The sequence below is a fragment of the Passer domesticus genome, chromosome 9 (genome assembly GCF_036417665.1).
Source record: "Passer domesticus isolate bPasDom1 chromosome 9, bPasDom1.hap1, whole genome shotgun sequence".
Lineage (NCBI taxonomy): Eukaryota > Metazoa > Chordata > Aves > Passeriformes > Passeridae > Passer > Passer domesticus.
The window spans coordinates 31,251,106-31,272,875 of record NC_087482.1 but is presented as its reverse complement, the minus strand read 5'-3'; the positions used below and the strand labels follow the sequence as shown (position 1 = coordinate 31,272,875).

General features: G+C 43.4%; 1 protein-coding gene and 1 long non-coding RNA gene across 7 annotated transcripts in view; one reads left to right on the top strand and one right to left on the bottom strand.

Moving 5' to 3' along the window:
- Positions 1-16,678, bottom strand: part of SFMBT1 (Scm like with four mbt domains 1) — a 33,671-nt gene extending 16,993 nt beyond the window's left edge. For 2 of the 5 annotated variants that reach the window (XM_064432392.1, XM_064432397.1), the window contains exons 1-8: positions 16,539-16,678; positions 10,359-10,453; positions 5,615-5,855; positions 5,178-5,266; positions 4,017-4,263; positions 3,220-3,317; positions 2,352-2,453; positions 1,337-1,487 (exon numbers count right to left, since the gene is read on the bottom strand). In XM_064432392.1, the coding sequence (XP_064288462.1) occupies positions 1,337-1,487; positions 2,352-2,453; positions 3,220-3,317; positions 4,017-4,263; positions 5,178-5,266; positions 5,615-5,855; positions 10,359-10,453; positions 16,539-16,566 (1,051 nt within the window). In that variant the 5' untranslated portion in view covers positions 16,567-16,678. Of the gene's footprint in view, positions 1-1,336; positions 1,488-2,351; positions 2,454-3,219; positions 3,318-4,016; positions 4,264-5,177; positions 5,267-5,614; positions 5,856-10,358; positions 10,454-11,906; positions 12,409-13,038; positions 13,201-16,538 lie in introns of those variants that run through there. The other 3 variants (XM_064432393.1, XM_064432396.1, XM_064432395.1) reach the window with 3 other exon arrangements.
- Positions 13,400-19,034, top strand: LOC135307862 (uncharacterized). 2 transcript variants are annotated; one of them, XR_010368473.1, is made up of 4 exons: positions 13,400-13,555; positions 14,806-14,959; positions 15,125-16,716; positions 17,721-19,034. It is a non-coding gene; the product is annotated as an uncharacterized LOC135307862 (long non-coding RNA). The 2 variants fall into 2 exon arrangements; XR_010368472.1 differs by having other exon boundaries at positions 14,806-16,716.
- Positions 19,035-21,770: the final 2,736 nt, after the last annotated feature.

Sequence of the window (21,770 nt, the reverse complement as noted above, 5' to 3'; positions counted from 1 at the left end):
TTCTTCTTGGGGGAAACACTTGGCTTCCCTGTGATTTCACAAAAAGCAATAACTGAAGGGAATGGGGCCCAAAAGTGTGCTGCCACGTCAGTTTGAGGCTGGCAGTAAATTAACAAGGACACAAGTGCTACACTTATTCCACTCCCCTTAAAGAGACACCTGTGACAACAGTTCAAGAAAACAAACAACATTTTAAACCCAGTGTAAGAATATAGCATTAACATGACAATCTAAAATTCTAGAGATCCAAAGTTTCCCCCTGAGCCTCCTTTTCTCCAGGTACCCCCTGCTCCCTCAGCTGCTCCTCACAGGACTTGGGCTCCAGACTCTTTCCCAGTTCCATTCCCTTCCCTGGACATGTTCCAGTCCCTTATTGTCTGTTTTTTTAGTGAGAGGCCCAAAACTGAAGCCAGGGTTTGAGGAGTGACTTCATGTATCCAACCTAACTTATTCTGTGACTTCTCCTCAGAAAGGGCTGAACCAGAGAAGGACTTAATTATTCATTTTCTCAGTTTTACCAGTTTGAGGTTTACCAGTAGGGCTCTTGAGACCTCACACAATTCAGAATGTCCACCATGTCCAGGGAACAAGAACAGAAACTTAAAATCTTTGTCAGCTCCAGTCACATGCCTATAAAGTGAGATTTCACTTTTCACATGCAAAATTCTAGGAAATGCTGGTCAGGCAGAGTCACTTTTCACACCTTATCCAAGGAAAGGCAGGAGACAAACATCCTATAGTCTCTGCTCCTCTGATGTAAGGAGCAGCTAAAACAAAACATCCTGAATTGTGAGGTGGTGAGTTAGAGTAGAGGACCAGGTTTTACAGTCCCATTGACATTTCTAGTTTGAGAAAATGAATAAATATTTCAGCAGTGCAGGAACACTACCCTATTCCCTTATGTCCTGAAGCAATGTTTCAACAATCTGCAACAGTGCCTGATAGGCCATTGGTAAGAAAAACAGTTCATTAACTTCTGAATGATAAGATAGCCTAAAAATATTATAAAATGTTGGATAACAATGTTCCATTCTGACCAGAAGCAAAAATCCAATGCAAAGACTACAGGCTTCTGCTATCATGTTAATTAAGTCTGAAATTCACATTTCTTTCAGGCCTGGAACTCTCACTCCATCCATTCCAGTGTTCAGGTTGTTATGCATGACATCCTCAGCCTCTCATCCTCCCAAATCCACGTTTGTGCCTGGGAAACCTCAATTCCCCAAACTCAAACCTCCTGATTTTCAGAGCTGGATCTTTCCTGTGCTGCTCCGTGCCACTGCTTTGCGGGGTGCTGTGCTGAGCAGAGGTGAGCAGGAGGAGGCTGCAGCCTTACCTGGAGGGGGGCTGAGGTGCAGCCCGTTCTTCAGGCTCCACTGCACCGGGAAGATGCCGGCGCTGTTGACGTGACAAACGTAGCGCTGGCTGCTCGCGCGCTCGGCTCTCAGGTCATCAATTTCTATCATGAAATATTTGTCATTGTACACCTGCAGTCAGCCAAAAGAGAACCACGGGCCCTTGTGAGATGCAGATTCTGGTAACTTTATTAAACAGCAGCATTGCCTGATGGAAACTCTTTACCTTGAAATACTGGGAGGGTTACGAAAAAATAAAATTAAAAGAATCTTTGGGATTCATAAACCAGCGGACTCATCTGTGTTATTCAGAAACTTAACAAATATAAATAATAAAACTTTACGTCTGAGCACTTAAAAGATAAGGTGACCTAGTGCTTTAGGGAATTTTCTCATGAAAAATGCACAGAAATTAGCATCTGTGGTCTTCCTACTATTCTATAACAAACTGCTTATTTCAACAAGGCTGAACTGCTTCCTAGGATGGCCTGTCACAAATAAAACCACTACACTCCTGAAGCAAATAGGAGCAGGACAAGCAAATAGCAAGAAAAGGAACAGCTGATCATGTTGCAGAGTTTTCAATTCAACTTTGAAACCCCTTGTTTGGAAATCAGGCCATATAAATGTCATGTGTACACAGTAATGACATAATCTGCACAAAATCAAAACCCCAAAAAACCATCTCCAGGTGGATACTCAGATTGTGAGGTTATATACCCAATTTTAAAAATCTGGGTTTGACAATTTCCATCATTTGATCTTTTGAGCTTGTATCTTTATGGAACTTTTCCCCTCCAATGAAATCCAGTGGCTTCACCACCAGCAGTGGTTTGATCAGGCAGCCTGTCCCCTGAGGGAGACATACAAAACACTTCATTTGGAAACCAGCACAAGATTTTAAGATAACCAGTTAATGAGAATTCCCTGAGCATTTAAGAGCAGAAGCAGCAGTAGGACTGAATCTCAGCAGGACTGGTTTAGGAACTCTGGTACCTTGAGAACTGTGGCAGGAGAGATAACAAAGGGAGCCATTGGGTCCACAGCTTCCAGCTTCATGCCCTCAGAGAACGAGTGCACTCCGATCACAGGCTTATCCTGGAAAATGATGTGTTGCTCTGATTACCTGCCCTCCTCCATCAAAAAAGAGACATACCTCACATATATTAACTGAAGAGGATGAGTTTTTAAGGAGTTCTTATCAGTTCATTCCAAGAAATCAACATGCCCAGTACCAGCAACTTCTCTGACCGAAAAGGCCAAGAATGCCCCGAGACTGACAGTTTTTGATGAGTTTTAGGGAATTGAGTCCCTGTGACTTCTTCCTCTGCCATTCTCCACACAGAAGCAAGATTTGATAATACACAGTGGTCTCGTTAGTCAATAGAAACATTTTAGGTTTTTCCCTGTAACCTTTGGCACTCGTCAGGAATTACACTTCATGAGAACTACACCGGCCTCCATTTCCAGTCTAACAGAAACCTTCAGAACTGGGCTCCTGCTCCAGAATTATCCATATCTCTGTACATCACCCAACAAATTCAAGAGCAACAGCACCTCTACTTCTACTTATGGGTCCAAACAAAGCTGAGAAAAATGGACTAAGAACCTGAAGGACTAAAACATGTGAACCAGGACAACTAATGACTCCCATAACTGTGATGGCTGCATTGTCTAACTTACCAAAAATTGATACCAGTAAGATTATTTTCCCTTATAACCATTTTTAAACCACAGAGAGAAAGGGAATACATTTTAAAAACCAACAAAACAAAACAAGGAAAAGATTTTGGGAGACTGACTTCCCTGAATCATTGCTCAGGAATATAGCATTTCCATGCTATCACCCACAGCATTAAACTACCTTAAAAAGATCTGTAGGAACAGAGGACTCCTCCTCCTCCTCTTTCACCTTCTTCAGGATCTCTTGCCAATCTGCTTCACTCCTCAAGGACCTAATGGCTTGAGGAAAAAGAGAGGGAAAGAGTGAATAGTCATTTTTCTTCTTCTTTTCTCTCAGAACACATAGCAATAAAGTTTGACATGTGCCCCTCTAAACTGCCAAATTCTTTATCCCAAGGTTTCCCCTCATCAGGAAACATGTTACAGCACTAGCAAGCTCACAAGCTATCCTTCTGTGTTTCTGCCACTTTTTGCTCCCCTCCTCTGATGACCTACCTGTTGTGGACATGTCTGAAAGATGTGTCCACCTGTCCCAGCCTCTGCCTCCACTTCCATGCACTTGTTCCTTCTTTTAAGAAACCATTTAAAAATATGAAAATATATCTAAATCGGCCCCTAAATGAGACCCCTTGAGGGTCTCAACTGCAAAAGCTCCTGCTGAGCAGTACTCCAAAACCATAAGACTGTTTCCACCCCAGGAAAACAAACTAACCAAAATAACCAAAATCATGAAGGCAATCCCTTCCTCACTTCCTTCTATGCACACACAGGAGGAAAGTTTTGATAGGAAAAAGCATTTAGAACAAGTGGATGAAAAGTCTTGTAGGACTATTTGTACCTTCATTTTATCAGGTACAGGACTTGTCAGATCCCATGGATTACGTGGCCGTCCCATGCAGCCAGAAGGACAATTCAGAGCACTAAAGCAGCAGCCTCTACCCTCTGCTCACCACACACAAGATCTGTGTTCTCAAATACCTAAAGGTGGTTGCAGGCTGTATCCATGCTGAGCTGCCCAACCCACTTGGTGAAGGAAAGGGTCCAAATAGAAGAGCCACTGGTCAAATTTGTCCAAATCCTCCAGGCCCTCATATCGCAGCTTGAGCCTCCCCCCAACGTTTTCCACCACGGTGACGATCCAGGCTTCCAGGGAGTCCCGCGTGTTCTGCAGCTCCAGGCGGGAGCCGGGTGCGATGAGATCCAATGGATTTTTCCCTCTGTGAAGCTACAGAAAGAATACAAATTATTCTGTACAACAGAACAAAACAAATGCCATACTTCCACCTCCGTACACACGTTCTGTCTGCATAAATAAAGTATGAACACAGAAGCACAGAAATCCATGTCCCTTCCTAACACAAGCCAGAAGTGACAATGTTCAGAATCGCTGGTGTTTGTGTCAGAGCTTCTGCACTGCCTGGAGATACAGTCACACATTTCACTAAAGTCCTCATTATCATTTTCAGAGACATTATCATTTATATATTCCATGTTTGAAGGAAACATGAATAACATCTTTCTAAAACTGAGTCATGCAGCATACAAAGATGACTAGACAGAAACATACAGACAGAACTGTTAGCTGTAATGAAGGTGTCAAAGGCATTTTCCAAAAATCATTACGTTCCGTACTTTACAACCAGACACTGATATAACTGCAGATATTGTTTTAAGTGCAGAGCAAGGGATAAAAAATTTGCAAAGAGGTAATTAAGTGAAACAATAATATGACCATTAGTAAAAAATTGCAAAACAAAACAATTCAAAGTGAAAGGACTTAATTGAAAAAGGAGACAACATGAAAGCCAGATAAATAAAACATTATTTTCTTAGAGCTGTATGGAGGAAGAACAGAACAGGAAGAAGACTGAAACCTTATGGAGCTGAAAAAGGTCTTTCTTTTGCCAGGATTAATGAACAACCCTAACCTGCAGCAACAGATATGTTTCAGGACAACACTATAAAAATTAAATAGTGTAAATAGGAAACGCGAGAGAGTGGAACTCTAGGGTCAACAGCATATTACAGTGCTCCCTAAACTTAAAAAGGGAATTAAACTGACAATTCAAATAAGGTCCCCTTAATGATGAAGGGCAAAGCCAAGACAAAGCCCAGTATGCAGCTCCTTGCAGCACTTACCCCCTCCAGCAGGTTAGCAGGGGCACTGCAGGCCCCCTTCAGCACCCGCTGAAGGAACTCCTCCTGGTCAGGTATCTTGTCCTTGATACCTAAGCAAACAGTGAAAGAGGAAAACTGTGATTTTTCCTGCCAGATAAAGATTATTCAGACACAAGATATCACCATAACCTTGTGCTGCCTAATTCAAGAGAATCTGCCACACACTGGTAACAACTTAAAGAAACAAAACAAAAACTTTAAGGAAATGTCAAAGCAGTAGATTTTGGTGGTGATGATTAAGATAAACACAAGCCTCTCTGATGGGATTTCAGGAAAACACAGCAGATAACCTCATCTTGTCCCCACAGCAACAGCACCCACACAGGCTGCCTGCCCGGCTGACACAGGACAGCAGCACCTCTCTGAGTGCTCCCTGTGTCTGCCCACAGAGCTGGTACCTTCAGGCACTTTGAGAATCTTCTTGTTCTGCTGACACCAGCCGATGGGGTGCAGGTCAGCAGTCAGGATGTCGCACCAGAAGTCGGCCTTGCGGTCCTCGCCGTAGCCGTCGTAGCGCAGCAGCAGCAGCTGCCCGCACGTGGTGATGATGGTGGCAACCCAGTAGGTGTTCTGGTCAGACTTGACAGCGACTTCCAGCTTCATGCCAGGGGCAAAACCATTCTGCAAACTTGTATCCACCTAAAGAGGAAGAAGATCATCACATCTGAGCACCTCTCAGAGTTTGTTGAATAACACAGGGAACAATTTAGACAAGTTCATTAGCAAAAAAAACTTAAGCCAAATGCCATCCAGCCTCTTCAGAGAAACAGCTTTATCACATTCTGGGACCCAAACTGGAATGCACACAGAATCATCATTAATGAAATCTTTGCATTTCAGAGTATCTTTCCAAGCTTAAAGCAATACTGTGCCATTTTCTGCCCTGCACAATACCTTCCTCTATCACTGAAAGACTTTTCCACTCACAGCTGGGCTGGCAACCGGAGCAAAAGTAAAAGTCAAACTCAGCACCACAACAACTTGACTTGTTGTGTCAAATTGTGCCATGCAAGGTCTTTGGACAAAAAGCCCATTTCAAATACATACTTGTGCCTTAGGTAACAGTATCTGTCTCTTCCACCATGCTCATCTAAGAAGTCACAAACCTGCACAAAGTGCAGAATAAGGATTTTTAACCTCTCTATGCAAGAGCCTAAATAATTCTATATGTAGCACTGTTAGATAAATTGCATGGAACATAATCAGTCTGTAGTCTTCATGCTTTGACAACAATAAAGCACCAGACACTGGAGTGCTCTATGTTTTTGTGGGTGTGCTGTGTGCAGGTGATCAATCTGCACACAGAGAGGAGGCAACACCTTAAGTTTCTCATATCCCTAATTTCTCCTAACTCAAACAATCTCAAAAGAGCAGATGGACCCTGTTCTGCTCTCTCTATAAATGTTCTGATCTACGCTTAATTCCAGACAACAAACTGATTCAGTCCTAACAAACTGTGACATGTCAATTCCCCATTCTCAGTTGGCTGAATCTCATGTTTTCTTTCTTTTTCAAGAGGTCCCAAGTTCCATTTCCTCTTTGAGCCTACTAAAAGAAATGCTTCCAGCATGATGCAGATGGAGCAGATATTTTCTGGGGTATTTATTCCCAGTTCTGTGCTGACAGTTCAGTAACTGCCATAGCTATTATAGTCTCATCAGCCAGCACATACTGGTTTGCTAAAAATAAAGCTAAGAGAACTACACCAGAAAGAAAAGCATATGCCTGTGTTAACTGTTCATATCCTTGGGGTTAATACCTTTCACTTAGAGAAATCTCTTCTTAAAAACCTAATCAGCAGGACCCAATACCTGCAGGCATTTTGAAGTGGTATTATAAAGGGTGTCTCTTCAAAAAGTCTGGCGGAAGAGATATTCCCAAAAACTTCATGTTGTGATTCCTGAGAGAAAAGCCTCGAGCTCAACGCAGCATTTGAAGAATCGGGAAATCTGCGGTGCTCCGGATACCCGATCTTTCAGCAAAGCCTCAGGGCAGGGAGAGCAGGTCTGGCACAGCCAAGAGCAGCAGCGGAGCGCTCCCCGCAGCCGGGCGCCTTTTCCCGGCCCACCCGGAGCGCCGCGCACACCGAGCCGAGCCCGCGCCCTCTCCCGGCAGCGCCGCGGGCTGGGGGCACCGCGAACTCCTGCAAGGAGCCCCCCGGGCATGGGCACCCCCAGAGCATCACACTCCCGTCCGGGAGGGCAGCTGAGCCGGCCGGGAGCTGTGACTCCAGCCCCCGGCCCATCAGGAGATGCCCCCAGGCTGTGCCGCGGCAGCAGCCAGAGCCAGGGATGCAGCTCAGCTCAGGGGAGATAGTGATGAGGAACAGACAAAAAGGAATAAGAGAGTGCAAGAACATACAGAAGATAAATGTGTTCAGATGATGATGAACACCGAATTGTTTTTCGTGGTCACACACTTTTTAAAAATTCCTTTCTACCCTTTACAAAAAGCAATTCAGTTCTAGAGGAGGTGTATTTAAACCTGGGGGGATAACAACACTGGCATTCATTACAGCTCCAGGTTTTTGATAAGTTCTTTTTCCTGCTACATTTTATGTCAAACAGTCACTTTGATCTTGATATTGTTTAATTTTTAAAATGCTAACAAATTAAACATTAGAACACACTTGATTTGAGAAGTAGCTTAAATTCTCCAATGTGTCTTAGTCATAGCAAGGCAAAACTCTCAGAATTAATATAAGCACACAAATTGAGAAAGTCACCTCTCCCATAAGCAAGTCCAGTGCTTTGCCAACCAGGCTGTGTAATCATGGATTACACTTCCTTAACCTGACCATGTATTCTCCTACAACATGAGTTAGGTATTTCTCACTCACAACTCACAGTGGGAGCTCACTACTTCAGTATTTTAAAAAATCAAACTAAAATCATACTGTTCCACTTAAAAATGCATTTATATTAATTAATTTATCATATGTGTTGATTTGCTCTTGTGCCAATACTATCCTTCAGCTCAGAATTTTCCATTCTGGTTTTTTGAGAGTAAAGCTTGCTAGCTTTCCTGATGGTGGATTATAAAAATATGTCATTTCTAAAGCCAAGAAACTGGGACCATGGATTTGAGCTGGAGGGAATACAATCAGCAGCACAGGCACACCAGTGCCTGCCTGCTCGCCCCTGACAGCCACTCACCTGCTGTACCCTGGAATCACACTAACCTTGTCTCGGTGCTGTCACAAAGACAAGCTGTCACTCTCCACTGGGAGGCAGTGAGGCTCTCTACTCCACCTTTTCCAACACATTAGCTTCTAATGGACCACAGAAACCCCCAGCATGTGACCTTGCACTTCTGCACTTCTATTGACAGCGAGACTGTGATATAAATACGCTCCTCCCTCTGCCTGTCAATTCAGTGTCAGCAATAACTCCTCAGAATTTTATGCCAAGCTTATTACAGAGAACATCAACAACGGTCTCTGGACAAATCCTAAGGAGCTCTGGTAGAAAATGCCCAATAGTTCCATTCTGAATGTGCAGGCATCTATGTCCACACTCACTGATCACCTCCTTGCACAGGTCCAGGCCCCCTGACCCCCCAGGGCAGTGGGACAAAGGGGCTGGGCTTTGCCCACACCTCCTCACCGCTCTCCATCACAATGTCACCTCACCAGCAACACTGCACTGTGTTCCTCACAGGCAGGGATTGATAACAATACAAAATGTGGAGGTTTTTTAAAACCTAATTGTATTTTTATCAACCATGGCCCCAGCCACCAGACCTCAGACTTGACACAGCAGAGCTGGTGCAGGTGCAGTGAGTCTTTCAAAGTGTGTCTCCTGCTAATTAACAAAATCCAACTACAACATTAATTCAGATGGCCACTGCTGTAAAGCTGGCATTACAATTAATTATGTAGTGTCCAAACTATGATAGCAGGCCTCTTTAACAGAGATGCAGTGAGGAAAATCACACCAGAGGAGACAGACCATTCCCTGTATTACTGCAAAATGCCATTGCTCTGGTTCCATGGTGTGGTCTCACAGTGTGAGCTGCATGGACACTGCCACTCTAAGCTGGCTCTAGCTACAGTCTCAGTACACCCAGGAAAAAGCAAGCACAGTCCCCTTCTCTTCAGAAATGAGATACCTGAATTTCTACTTTGAACAAAAAACTTACAATTACATCCCAGTGTTCTAACAGCCTCTGTGAAGTCTGTATTTTCTGTACATCTTTACTACAAACACCTCCGACATATTTTAACAGATTATTTAATAGTCTTCATTTCTCCAGGTTACCCTTGGACTCAAACTGCTTAGTGATCCTTCACAAACAGACCTCAGTCTGTTTTCCTGCTGATTTAAGTTTCCTCATACTGAAAGTCATGGTATTGGACCCAAAAGCCTGAGCACCACAGGGTGTCTTCCAAGCAATGTGTCACACACAGTCACCAGTCTGGCAGTCTGGAAGGTGCTTTAATTGTTGGAAGAGAACCAACAGGTTTGGACACCAGCTCTGTACAGCTCACCTTCACTGAGGACCCTTTACAAGAAGGCAGATTTCACATTCAGATCTCCCCCAACGAGACAGTGCTCTCCAGGACTTTACCAGCAAACATTTCAGACGTCCAAGGGCAAAGACAAGGGCTTATCAAGACTTCATCCTATGCATTAAGCCTGTGATCAACAATTATCCTAATCAGTTTTCTAACTACTACAGTCAGGTGTTTGGCAGAGCTGTTATTTTCTCCTTGCCTCTTTGAGATCTGCCATTAAACCTTCTCTAAAAGCACATTTGAATTCTGCTGTTAAAGAGTTATTCTGCCACCAGCTTTCTAAAGCTACTCCTCCATAACAGTTGTCCAGGAGCAATCACCAAAAGAAGAAAGAGACTGGATATTTTGAGCTTCTTGAGAAAAATCAAGCTTATCTTCTGGTGCAGAAAAGACCTCAACTCCTTAGATTTCAGCACTTGTGGGTGGGGTCACCCTGTGCTATGTACAGGGATGAAGACAAGAAACAGTAACAAAACAGTTAAATTCTGCATTTCTCTATAAAAACCATGATTCTAGTTAGTCTTCCAAATCTGAGAGCAGTAACTCATTCAAAGAAATCCTGAACACTTAGTGTATCAAAGAAACAATGCAGGAGATGCCAAGCACACACATGCTCCCTTACTCACATGTTTAAAAGACCCATGGGGGGCTGCAGTTGCTCCTGTGTCTTCTAGATACTCATCCCAGTTGAATTCCATTTCTTCCACACTGGAACCAGCATCTGGAAGGGAAGCCAAACACTTCTAATTCAGTGGTTTTAGTCTCCTACAATCCACAGCAAAACCCACTTTGGTTCCAAATGACTGAGTACACAAGTGTGCAGTGAACACGTTTCAAGAATAGACAACACTACTTGGCCTTTTGTTGCCTGTGAACAGAACTTATAAGCTGGGCTTGGTCTGGAAAACAGTAAAATCCTGAGGATTTGGTTTAGCACAAATTTGCTTACAGTTTTTGAGAGGGAAACATAGGAAGAAGAGCTCTGTATTTTTATGAACAGATATGAGTGACTCAGAACTCCAGGCACACTGGACTGTTGGTGTTTTAAATTAAAAACCACCCAGGAAAGAGCAGTACCACTAGTAAGAGATTTGAAAAGAAAGTCTAAAAAAATCCTTTGAAATATGACTGTGCTCTTTTTAAAGTTAGATGGTATACATTTAGCCGTTCTAAAACACCAAAAGCAAAGAGAGGGATTCAGGGTAGTTCTAAAGAAAACAACTTGAGGCATAACTGAAATAAAGTCCTTTCAACTTGGTCACTTTAAAAGCCCAGCTCATAAGGTGTAACAGCTTCTTTAGACCAAGAAAACCTCATTATGGGATGCACTTAAAGCATAAATGTGCTAAAACCACTCAAACCACAGTTCAAAGCTCACTCAGGCTGTTGGGAAGCAAGCACCTGTAATAAGCCACACTACAGATCAGTCAAATTTTCTATTATTGTTGTCAAGCCTGTACCCCAGCCCTGGTCTCCCCTTCAGTTCTGGCTTGGCCCAGTTCTCAGATGCTCTCCTATTCTTATTTTCTCCAACATGTACCCAACTAGGCTAAAAAGACACCAAGCCAGCCCAGGTGGATTTCAGGTCCCTTTTTCAGTTCATTTTTCCTGCAGGAGCACAGTGGGATGGCCACTGAGGGTCCCAGCCCATGCAAGCAGCATTTTTAACCTCCATGCACAAGGTTCAGGTTCGGCAGCAAAATGGGGTGGCAGTGCCAGCACACAAGAGCAGAGCTTTCATTTTCAGGCTTGGTTCCACCATCCTCCCCATAGCTGTCTATGAATGAACAACAGAGCTTTCCCCCTCTCAGGACCAGGAAACCTGATACCTTGTTTATATTTGAAAACAGAGAAATCTCTGTGTCTCACAAGCCCAAGGAGAGCTCGGCAAAGGTTACAGGACACTGGCATTTCCTACAGCCTGTGCCTTTCCTAGGACAGGCAGCAACTGATCTCTCCAGCAGCAGGAAACATTACACATTAAAAAAAATAATTCATTACCACCACGTGTCCTTATCAGCCCCCTGGACAGGCTAACAAGCTAAGTAAGCGAAATAAGCTCTGGGACAATTCCCAGTCCTCCAATAGAAAGGAGCTAATATTTGTCCAGAAGTCTGAGATACATTAAATAGACTAAAAACCTACAAGTCTTCAGTTTAATATGTTCTTTTTACCTTCAAACTGATGGTTAAACTCATCTTTGACTTTTCATTGTGACTCTAGGAGTTATCACTTCCCAAAAGTTAAAAATGTATATTCAGTTAGCTGTTGTTTGCTGATGACATTATCTATTTTAAAAGAGGTTCTTATCTCTCCAGAACCCAACTTTGTCTGTTTTTAACCAACCACAGCTGGTTATTTTGGTCTGTCATAGCTCAAAAGATTCAGAGCTTGAATATCACCATCACTTTTAAAGGATAATTTTTAACTTACTGAAGAAATTACCTGAAGAAATAAATAAGGAGTTTCATTTTGAATTTTTTTTAGGAAATAAAAGGTTAAGACACAGACCACAGTTTTTTGCAAATTAGGGTGGAGCTGATCAAAGCTTTGGCTGCAAGCCATTCTAAGAAAAACAATTCCATCGCAAAATGTTGTTAAAACAGATTAAGATTTCTCAACTCATTTAAACTGAATTTTAGTTCTATATGACCATAAAGACGCTGAAGTTCACAGCTCCTGAATCAAAAACACCAGCTCTGGTCAGTCAGACCCAGGGGCGAATTATAATTTTGCTCCTGTTCAAGCAAAACCATCTCACCCTTCACACCAAAACCCCCCCTGCGGGAAGGGAAGGGAAGGGAAGGGAAGGGAAGGGAAGGGAAGGGAAGGGAAGGGAAGGGAAGGGAAGGGAAGGGAAGGGAAGGGAAGGGAAGGGAAGGGAAGGGAAGGGAAGGGAAGGGAAGGGAAGGGAAGGGAAGGGAAGGGAAGGGAAGGGAAGGGAAGGGAAGGGAAGGGAAGGGAAGGGAAGGGAAGGGAAGGGAAGGGAAGGGAAGGGAAGGGAAGGGAAGGGAAGGGCGCTCGGAGGCAGTGGCTGCCCGGCAGGGCCGCAGGGAGCGCGGCCCCGGCCCCGCTATCATCAGATAACCGCCGAGGGGCAGTTAAGCTCCTTAAATGAGCCACAGGTCACTTCACACACTGAAAGGGTCAATTAGTAACTCCTGTTGCCACTTAATTGCTACAAGGAGCCGCCGGGAAAGCCGGCTCGCGGTGACCCGCGGCTGGAGCCGGCCTATGGGCCAGCGCAGCCCCGGCCGCCGCTCACCGCCCCAGCAAAACACAAATAAATCCCTGTCCAACACTCACGGCAAATTCAGCACCCTGACTAGTGTCTTTCAGGGAGTTTCCTTCAGTCCAGAGGGGTTTTTAAAAACTTTGGCAAAAAGCACCCACAGCTTTTTCTGTTCATTCATGCACAAAAGCCGAGCCCAGCTCACGTTCGTGTTTCACCAAGGTTTTCCAGCTGAGGTGAACAGCCTCCCACTTCCACCAGTGAGCACGGAGCTGGGGAATTTTCAATTTTCCTCCCTTTTGGAGGCTGCTCCAGCTGAGGTTTGTGTTCAGCCATGGTTGGAACCATCCTGTTTGCTGCTTCTCACAAACCTGCCACAGCAGCCCGGGTTACTTAGCAGGAAAAGTTCACAGAATAAAGTTCCAAGTGAAAATGCTGTATGAGGATTCACAGTCAGAGCAGTAAATTAGCTTTTTAATTGTGGCATGTGGTAGGACTACATAAAAACGAAAAACCCCTGAAATAAGTCTCTCTTTTTCAACATCTGAATGCAGAAGCACTCCAAAGGTGCAGCAAAAGACCATTGCTCTGGTAAGGCTTTCAGAGTCAGAATCCAATCACTTTTCTGGTTTTATTGGCAGGACAGTGGCAGCAGAGCAGGCCCTGCTTAAATCAAGCCTTTGAAGTGTTTTGCTGGTACTTTTTGCATTGCACAGCTCCATCCTCACAGGTTAGCAGATCCCTGGAGACTCAGGACCAGTTTAATGAAGCCACATTCCTGAGGGGCCATAAGCCTGCATTAAACACCCTGATCAGTCTGAGTTCAGAATGTTCAATAAAACCTCAGACATTTACAGCAGAGGTTCTTGCTACTGTGAGAAAACTTGCAAATCAGTGTGACACATGACAACAGGCAAAACCATATTTAATGCATTTGATTCCAAAGCACAATTTATTCATCTAATTCTGCATGGGTGTACATATTTATTATGCTCTCTCTCCCCATATCCTTAATTGATACAAGCCCTTTCAGCTTTCTCCTATGTGGAGACTTATTTCTCTGTATTAGACAGGATGACTGAACAGCACAAGCCCAGAGGCACAGCACAACTTTGGCAAAGGCAGGAGAAGAAACCTGACACAATTCCCACCTCTCTGGCCTTGCCATGCAACCAGTTTGTGTCAAAAGAACTTTCAAATCAAACTAACATTTTCTTAAGTAAAATCCAAGAAGTGTCCTACAGAGGCTCTATAGAGAATATTCATCCACTTTGGAGGTGAGAAAATTCTCTATATGAATAGCAGCAGATTCCTAGGCAGGTGCATCACTTCCCATTTGTCACTATTTCGACTGGCCTTAGTGGGAACACTCATTCTTTCTGAATTTTATCACAAATTACATCCTGCTGCTCTCTGATACATGCAGGTAGAGAAAGAATATGGAATTATAGCATTTGGACTGGAGAATGTAGTGAAATATTAAGCAAGTTAGCCCTTAAAAATATCTGAAATGGAAACAGTCTACACTAGGCTGTTCTCATCTTTGGATTTGAGCTAAATTCTCACTGCAAATAACTTTCATGCATTTTTAATGTGATTTAGTTGAAGACTGTCACATTGGACATTTAAGTACATCACAATTGAAGGTCTTGCAGACTTCAGTAAGGCTAACCCAAAGGTTTCTCACCCTGAAATGTAGATATAGTTCAATCTGATTTTAATAACAGTTAATCTTTTTCATCTCCACCAGCTAAGAGGCCATGAATAAATAAAGACAGGTTGGAATTTCAGGAGTTGAAAAAGACTGTGACAAGAATAAAAGTTGTCTTTTCCTCTCATAGTGCAGTGGAACATCACAACCAACAACACTGAGCTTTGTCTGGGTTCTTGGAGCCAGGGAGCTTGGATGTAAAACCAGAAAAACAGAGGAGAATCTCCAAAAGCTGCGGAAAATTATCAAGTAGAAGAAAATTACACCACTCAAAAAATATGAAGGTAATGTTCCAGCAGTGGTTTGGACTGGTGTAACTCAAAAGCACTTCAGAAAACAATATTAGAGGGCACAACAAATCCAGCGTGCTTATGCTTACACAGGTATTTGCTGGGAACTATCTCTGAATGCAAGTAAAGCTCTCATCATTTATTGTTTGCTCTTCACAGCCTCCTGTACTCAAACCTGGCACAAAAGGATGCTCAGGGAAATAGCTGCTGAGTAATTTCAAGCCAGTATCAAACCTTTCCTCAGCTATTCAAAAGCACACAGTGAGAGAGGACTCTGTGACCTGCTACTTTTTGAGGAAGATGGAAAAATGTCAATATAGGTTTTAAGACTGAGAGGTGTGCTATCACAGCCTGTGGACACACCACTGTATGTGACCATGTGAACAACTCCTCACTCTTCTTCTCCCTTCCTTACACTCTGTGACAGAAGCCTGCAGTTTCCACTAGGCAAGGAAAAAGTATTTGCATGTGCCAGGAGAAATTCTACATCCACGCCCATGATGCCTTTTCTGGACTATTTGAGGATATAACATTGACAACAACTCAACTGACTTGCTGTAATTAATAATCAAAAAGTACATTTCAGCATCATAAAGCAGATGATACCATTCTTCTAAAAAGCACTATAAATTAAAATTATGTTTAACAATTCTTCAGCAACACTGACAACAATTAGATTTCCATAAAGTAAAGGTAGAAAAATTACCAATAGCGAATTATCCTATGAGAAGAGCAGCTTGTTGGACAAAGTACCAAAGGAAAGTAATACTCGGATAAAATCTTGATCCAGTTGTTTACACTGATAATTACGAATTAAAATTTGCTTTATATACACTGTGATAGGTAGGGACCTCAAGAAAAGGGACAAGCCATGGCAGGCAAGACAGAGCAAATGGATGGTTCCTACCCCCACATTTCCAGAACTGTTTCAGAAAGCTGTTAGTATTCCCAGCCATCCCAGACTAACACTCTTCCTGGCCTATTGTCCAAGGTGATCCAAAACCTGAGCTGATTTCTCATAATACACCACTCTGCAGGAGGTCAGGTATTGATATCACAAGCCTATCAAAGAGGACACACCAAGGCACCTCAGAACAACAGGACAGATTACAGTGGCAGCAAACAGCTTCAGTTATCCGACTTTTCCAACCAGCAGCAAAAGCTTGCCAAAATATTAAGAAGATGAACACAAGGACAGAACTAGGTATTGAACACTCTGAAAGATAAATGCCTTAAAATAATAAGTGTTAACACCACCAAGCTTTTCATAAGCCTGTTTCATAGTGGTACCACAGAAAGGAAAGTTGCAGCTTCTTGAAAACACAACCACCAAGGTGGGCCAGATTTTGTTTCCCTTTAAGCCAGTGATACACCCTGCTCTGACACAGAGCAGTAACAAACACAGCCATGCCAGCCCCACAGCCAGAACACAACCCAGAATCTGTGAAACTGGAGCTTCTCCCTGTGAGCAGCACCAGGCACACACACTGTGGGACGCTCACTGTGCTCACCTTCCTCCCACATTGCCAATGTTTTTAGGGAAGTTGGCCAGGGAGCTGGGCTGGAGTGTTACCTGCATCATACTGCTGTTCTCCATTCATCTCCACAGGAGCCCAGGGGCTGTTCCCAGCAGCCAGAAGCAGGGGGGTCCGAGGCTGTCACTGTTTGGTGGTCATGAGTCGCCTCCCGCCTTCCACAGCAGCCGGGACATTCAGGAGGGGATCCTGGAAAACACCTGAAAGGAACAACTGGTAAGGAAATCTTCATGGGATGTTTTAAGATAGAATCCTAGAGTGGTTTGGGTTGGAAGAGAACTTGAAGAACATCTCCTTCCAACCCCCTGCCATGGGCAGGGACACAGGGACACCTTCCACTGCCCCAGGCTGTCCAGGTCCCATCCCAGCTGCTCCGGGCAACCCTAAGGCCTCCCCACCCTCACAGGAAACATTTCTTCCTAATATCCAATTTACAGACTTATTTCTATTAGCAATTAAATAGTTATTTCATTATGAATGCTAGAAAATAAGTAAAAACAGGACTGAAGCAAGCCCACCGGATCACTAGCAGTGAACCACAAGTTTTGGTTCTTTACAAAATTCTCCACAAAAGCAAAGTTGCATAGTAAATAAGAGTCTAGGTAACATGTCTCTTTAGAAATAACACACTTTGACTGACATCTTTACATAAATCAAAGAGATGAGTGGTCATAAAACCAAGATTACTGGCTTGAAAATTCTTCTAAGAAAAAGGTAATTTCAAAACCCCTTTGCATTCTTGTTGAATGTCTGTGAAGCACCTGTTTTATTTAAGTGAGATATCTGAAATAATAGAGAGGACTAAAAATCAGGTTCTAAAAACATGGGTTGTGCTTCTGAAATGAACACATTTTGAATAACAATGCTTTATAAAAAGGAAGTCCTACACATTTGAAAAATCTCTGATTTTGAGTTCTGTACAGCTATAGTGTCTATGCAGACTACCTGATAACCCTTAGAGATACACAACACTGGTAGCTTCCTTCACACACAAATAAATCAGCAAACTTGAATAGAATAAAATATCCAGCAGCAGTGCTCAGTCATGTAGGAAGTTCAAGTACAATCAAAACTACAGCCAACTTCAAAAATTTTCATTACATGTGAAAAAAAAAAATTGTGAGTGGCAAGAGTTATCATTAAGAGCTCCTATTGAATGGCAGCTTAATGCCACAAAAATCTACTGTGTAGAAGACACTAATAACTTTTATTCATTACAGCTTCACAGGAATGTGTCTGGAATGGAACCCAGCTGCCAATTTCTGCTATATGCCTCTAACCTGCTCCACTCCAGCTCAGAAATCTGTGCTCAGCATGTAACTACAAGGTCACACGTTAACTCCCAACCCAGCTCTGCCTCTGTGAGAAAGGCACTGAGAAATTAAGCACAGGCTCCACTCTCACTCTCCACTGGCTGCTCACAGTTGTTCCAGGCTCAGAGGACAGGGCAGAGCAGGGTTAGGTAACTCAAGCACATGTTCCCAGACTGTCCTCTCCCTACACAGACTGAGCTTCCATCTATTCCATCTTTTATAAAGTGATGCTGGAAGAGGCTGTCACTGGCACGATGCTCAGCACACAGAGAAAAACTAACCAACAAAACATTTTTTAATCATTAATCAAAACATGTCTTGGTAATGGCCTATCCCAAGTCTATCAGCTGTCAAAGTGCTAAGCCAAAACAAAGGCAATGCTGTGAGCAAAGCACATATTCCACAAGTCTGAGGATATGCCACTGCTTTAGAATAGTGTAGCCCTGGCAAAGCATACTCAGAATTAATTGCAATTAAGCTATTTTCAGTTTATGGGATGCAGTTCTCAATTAGCTTCTATAACTAAACTATGTGACGCAACTACACTCTTTTTTCCCCTTTATGCAACATGAGAATATTTAGGACATTACCCTCCCCACCAAAACCCCAAAACAAACCCACAAAACCAAACCCCAAGCACCAAAGAGGCTGTTGATTTAGAAGATGCCAAACACTGGCAGCTCCTGTTGAAGCTGATTGATATTCTGCCCAAGTCAAGTTGGGTTGTTATTCAGGATTTCATAAGCAGTTGTGGTGTTGTATGTACACAAAATTGAGAGCACTTGTAATTAGCACCCACCATGGCTGCTGCTTACAGTCTGGCACCCCAAAGATTATCTTTTGATAAATCTCGAGGGAAGTGGAGCACAAGTGCTGCTGGAACAGAGCTGCTTTGGAAATACTTTGGACTCTTCAGTCTCACTTCTGCATTTCAAATCTCCTTTCAGCACATGAAATATTCAGATGTTAGCAACTGGAGGCAGCATTAAAAACAGTTACAGTTCATTAAAGCCAGATGGCTCACTTGAATATGAAAAGAAATCAAACATAAGTTGGCTGTTGAATTAAAGTAAATCAGCTGGTGTCTGAGGCTTAATATCATTTTAAAACAAAGGCGCACGAGACAATGGGGACAGGAGCCACCCCTCAGGACCGAGCTCCGGCAAGGATCGGGTTTCAGCGAATTCCTCCATGCCCAGGCACCCAGTAAAATCTATTTCAAACCGGGTCCGGCACGGAACTGCTCCCGGCCGGGCAGGGCAGGGCAGGGCAGGGCAGGGCTCCTCCGGCACTCCCAGCTCTGCGGCCAGGACAGCCAGGGTCCCTGCCTTTGGTCACTCTGGGGAGTGACGAGAGAATGTCCTCCAGGTCCCCGTGCCCATTCACACATTTACCTGGGATTTTTCACCTCGAGAAACAGCAATTATGCCTCTCCTCAGCGGGAAAATCAAACTTTTTGTAACTAACTTTTCTCGAGGACTCACAGTGGGCCCGATCCTGGCGCTGGGTTTGGGATCCAAACCACAGAGCACAGACCCCCCCTCAATCCTAATTCCTGGTGCTCCCGTAGCTCCAACCTACACTTCATTTGCCCCTGCTTCTATTCTCATATTTCTATGAGAATTCTCATATTTCTATGGCTGCAGAAACCAGCCATCCAAAAAACCCCAGCACTCCAAGCAGCTTTTTTAAACCCTTTTCCTACTCTTAACACCACTACAGTCAGTCATGAATACAGGTCTCAGCCGGCCCTTTTGCTACATGAAGATGAAATAGCAGCTCCAGGGGAAAAGGGGAGCATGTTGGAATTGAGATTTGTGTGTGACTGGGTACTCCCAGCCACACAGCTTATCAATGCATGAGCAGAGCTAAGGCAGAAGTGCAGCATGGGGTCCTCTAGGAGATAAGCCAGGCCTAAAACATCAGCCCTTTGGAGAACACATCTGCACCCGCTCGGAGGGCACAGACTCCACCCAGCCTGACTGAGACCCTGCGACTCCTCGCTGACAGAGCCAAGTCAAAAATGGAAAGGACCTTCTTGGATGACAACTTAAGTTGAAGTGTTTTATTTTAAAAAATTAAATTCTACAGCACAAAAGGAATCCAGTGCAATGAACTGTGAGTGTAGAAGCTAACTTAATTTTAGGTACAACTTACAACATGTAGTACTTGATTCATAAATATTTTTCTAACATGCATTCCAGGTATACTGGCAAGTTTCATATCACTCTTAGTTAAGTGTTTTCAGCACAAAACAAGATATATTGTGCAAATTTCTCAACCAGAACCAAAATCAACGGTGCTGGAGAAAATTAATTTTCAAGCTATTCAGTGTGAGCTTCATTCACCCTTTTGTAGCAATACACTCGCAGTCACAGAAATACCCAAACTCCATCACTGGGGTCAGTACAGTTCCTTAAAACAGCCCCATCCTTTTGGGGGGAAATGCCACAGACTCTGGCTAAGCACTGCTGCCAGCTCTGTGGAGGGATACAGCTGATCACCTGCCACAGCAGATCAGCAACCACCTCCATCAGGCACAACGGCAGATTTCTGCCTCCTTTCAACAAAAACCTCACCCTTGAAATCAGGGCAAAAGCAAACATTCAGAAGAGCACCTGGTGTAGGAAATCTTTAATACCTGTGAAGGAACTGTTTAAAATTCCCAGATCAGGTGTCTGCACTTGGACGAGCAGCTCACCTAACCCCACAGAGCTGCAGGATGTGGGAGACTCCAGCACAGGGGTGTTCGAAGCCACCAAGGCTTTGCCCATCTCCTCTCCCCCACCGGAGGGATTTTAACTCCAGAGACACATTGCAGGAGCAGGGTGGGCACAAACCCAGCCTCTGTCTCAGCTGCCACGTGGAACACGACCCGTGTTTTGTCATTCAACAACCACAACAACTCCTTTGTCAGACAGGACATGAAAAATATTTTCTTGGGAAGCAAAGTATTATTGTACACACTATGTATCCATGCCCTTCCCTCTTGCTCCATCCTGCTGCCATTCTCCCTGCTGGAGCCCTTGGCAGAGGTCCTACTTCTCCAAGAAAGGGTCTCCAGAGTCCCATACTTCATGCAAGCTCCTAGTTCCCCAAGCCTTTTAGAATCAAAACAGGGTTTAAGGCTTTCCTTATAATTTTGTCTTCTCTTCTTTAGTCCCTACCAGCTGGAAGTCTGCATAACATTTTAGGTATTTTCTAACTTTCAGTTGTACAAACAAAGTAAGTATTTCACAACCTTTCCTAGTATCTGACGTCCCACAAACAAAAGACAAAGTAGAAGACTTCTTAAAATGTCCAATTTATGTTGAAATTTCAAATTTTCAAGCCATTGTAATCGCTATTCTGTGACAAGAAAAAAAAATCAGTTTTGGTTGTTTCTGTAGGAAAGAAAACCACCTGTCACAGAAGCCTTGGCTCAGCATTGTTAGCACACTCCAAGTCTTTCCAAGACCTGCAAGGCCCAGAAAGCAGACTATGGATAGGCAAAATAAAGTTTGATTCCTTTATAACAAAGTAATAAAAATACTACCAATTTCATTAGTCACAGCTGCTGATGGAATTCTCCCACCCAACGTGGAGAACAGAAACCTTTGGCTGACTTGTAGTTCTTTAAGGCATTATTTTTACACACAAAAATGAAACAGCTGGTCTGTGAGAAGCAGCTTATTTGCCTGATTCTGTAAGGATTTATCAAAGACAAACAAACAACTGTATCACCTTTTATGCAAGTAGGACCACCAACATTTCCTTTAGGTTGCCTTATCTGAACACCAAAAAACCATTGAACATGAAGATCATATACGTATATAAATGCAAAGAGGATTTAAAGTTAGATTCATTATTAAAACTTACTATAATTTCTCTCACCCCTGCGCTGAAATCTCTACTCATAGAGCAGTAGCCCTGACAATTCCCTGCTGCTCCCATTAAATCTGTTTCAGCAGGAGAGAA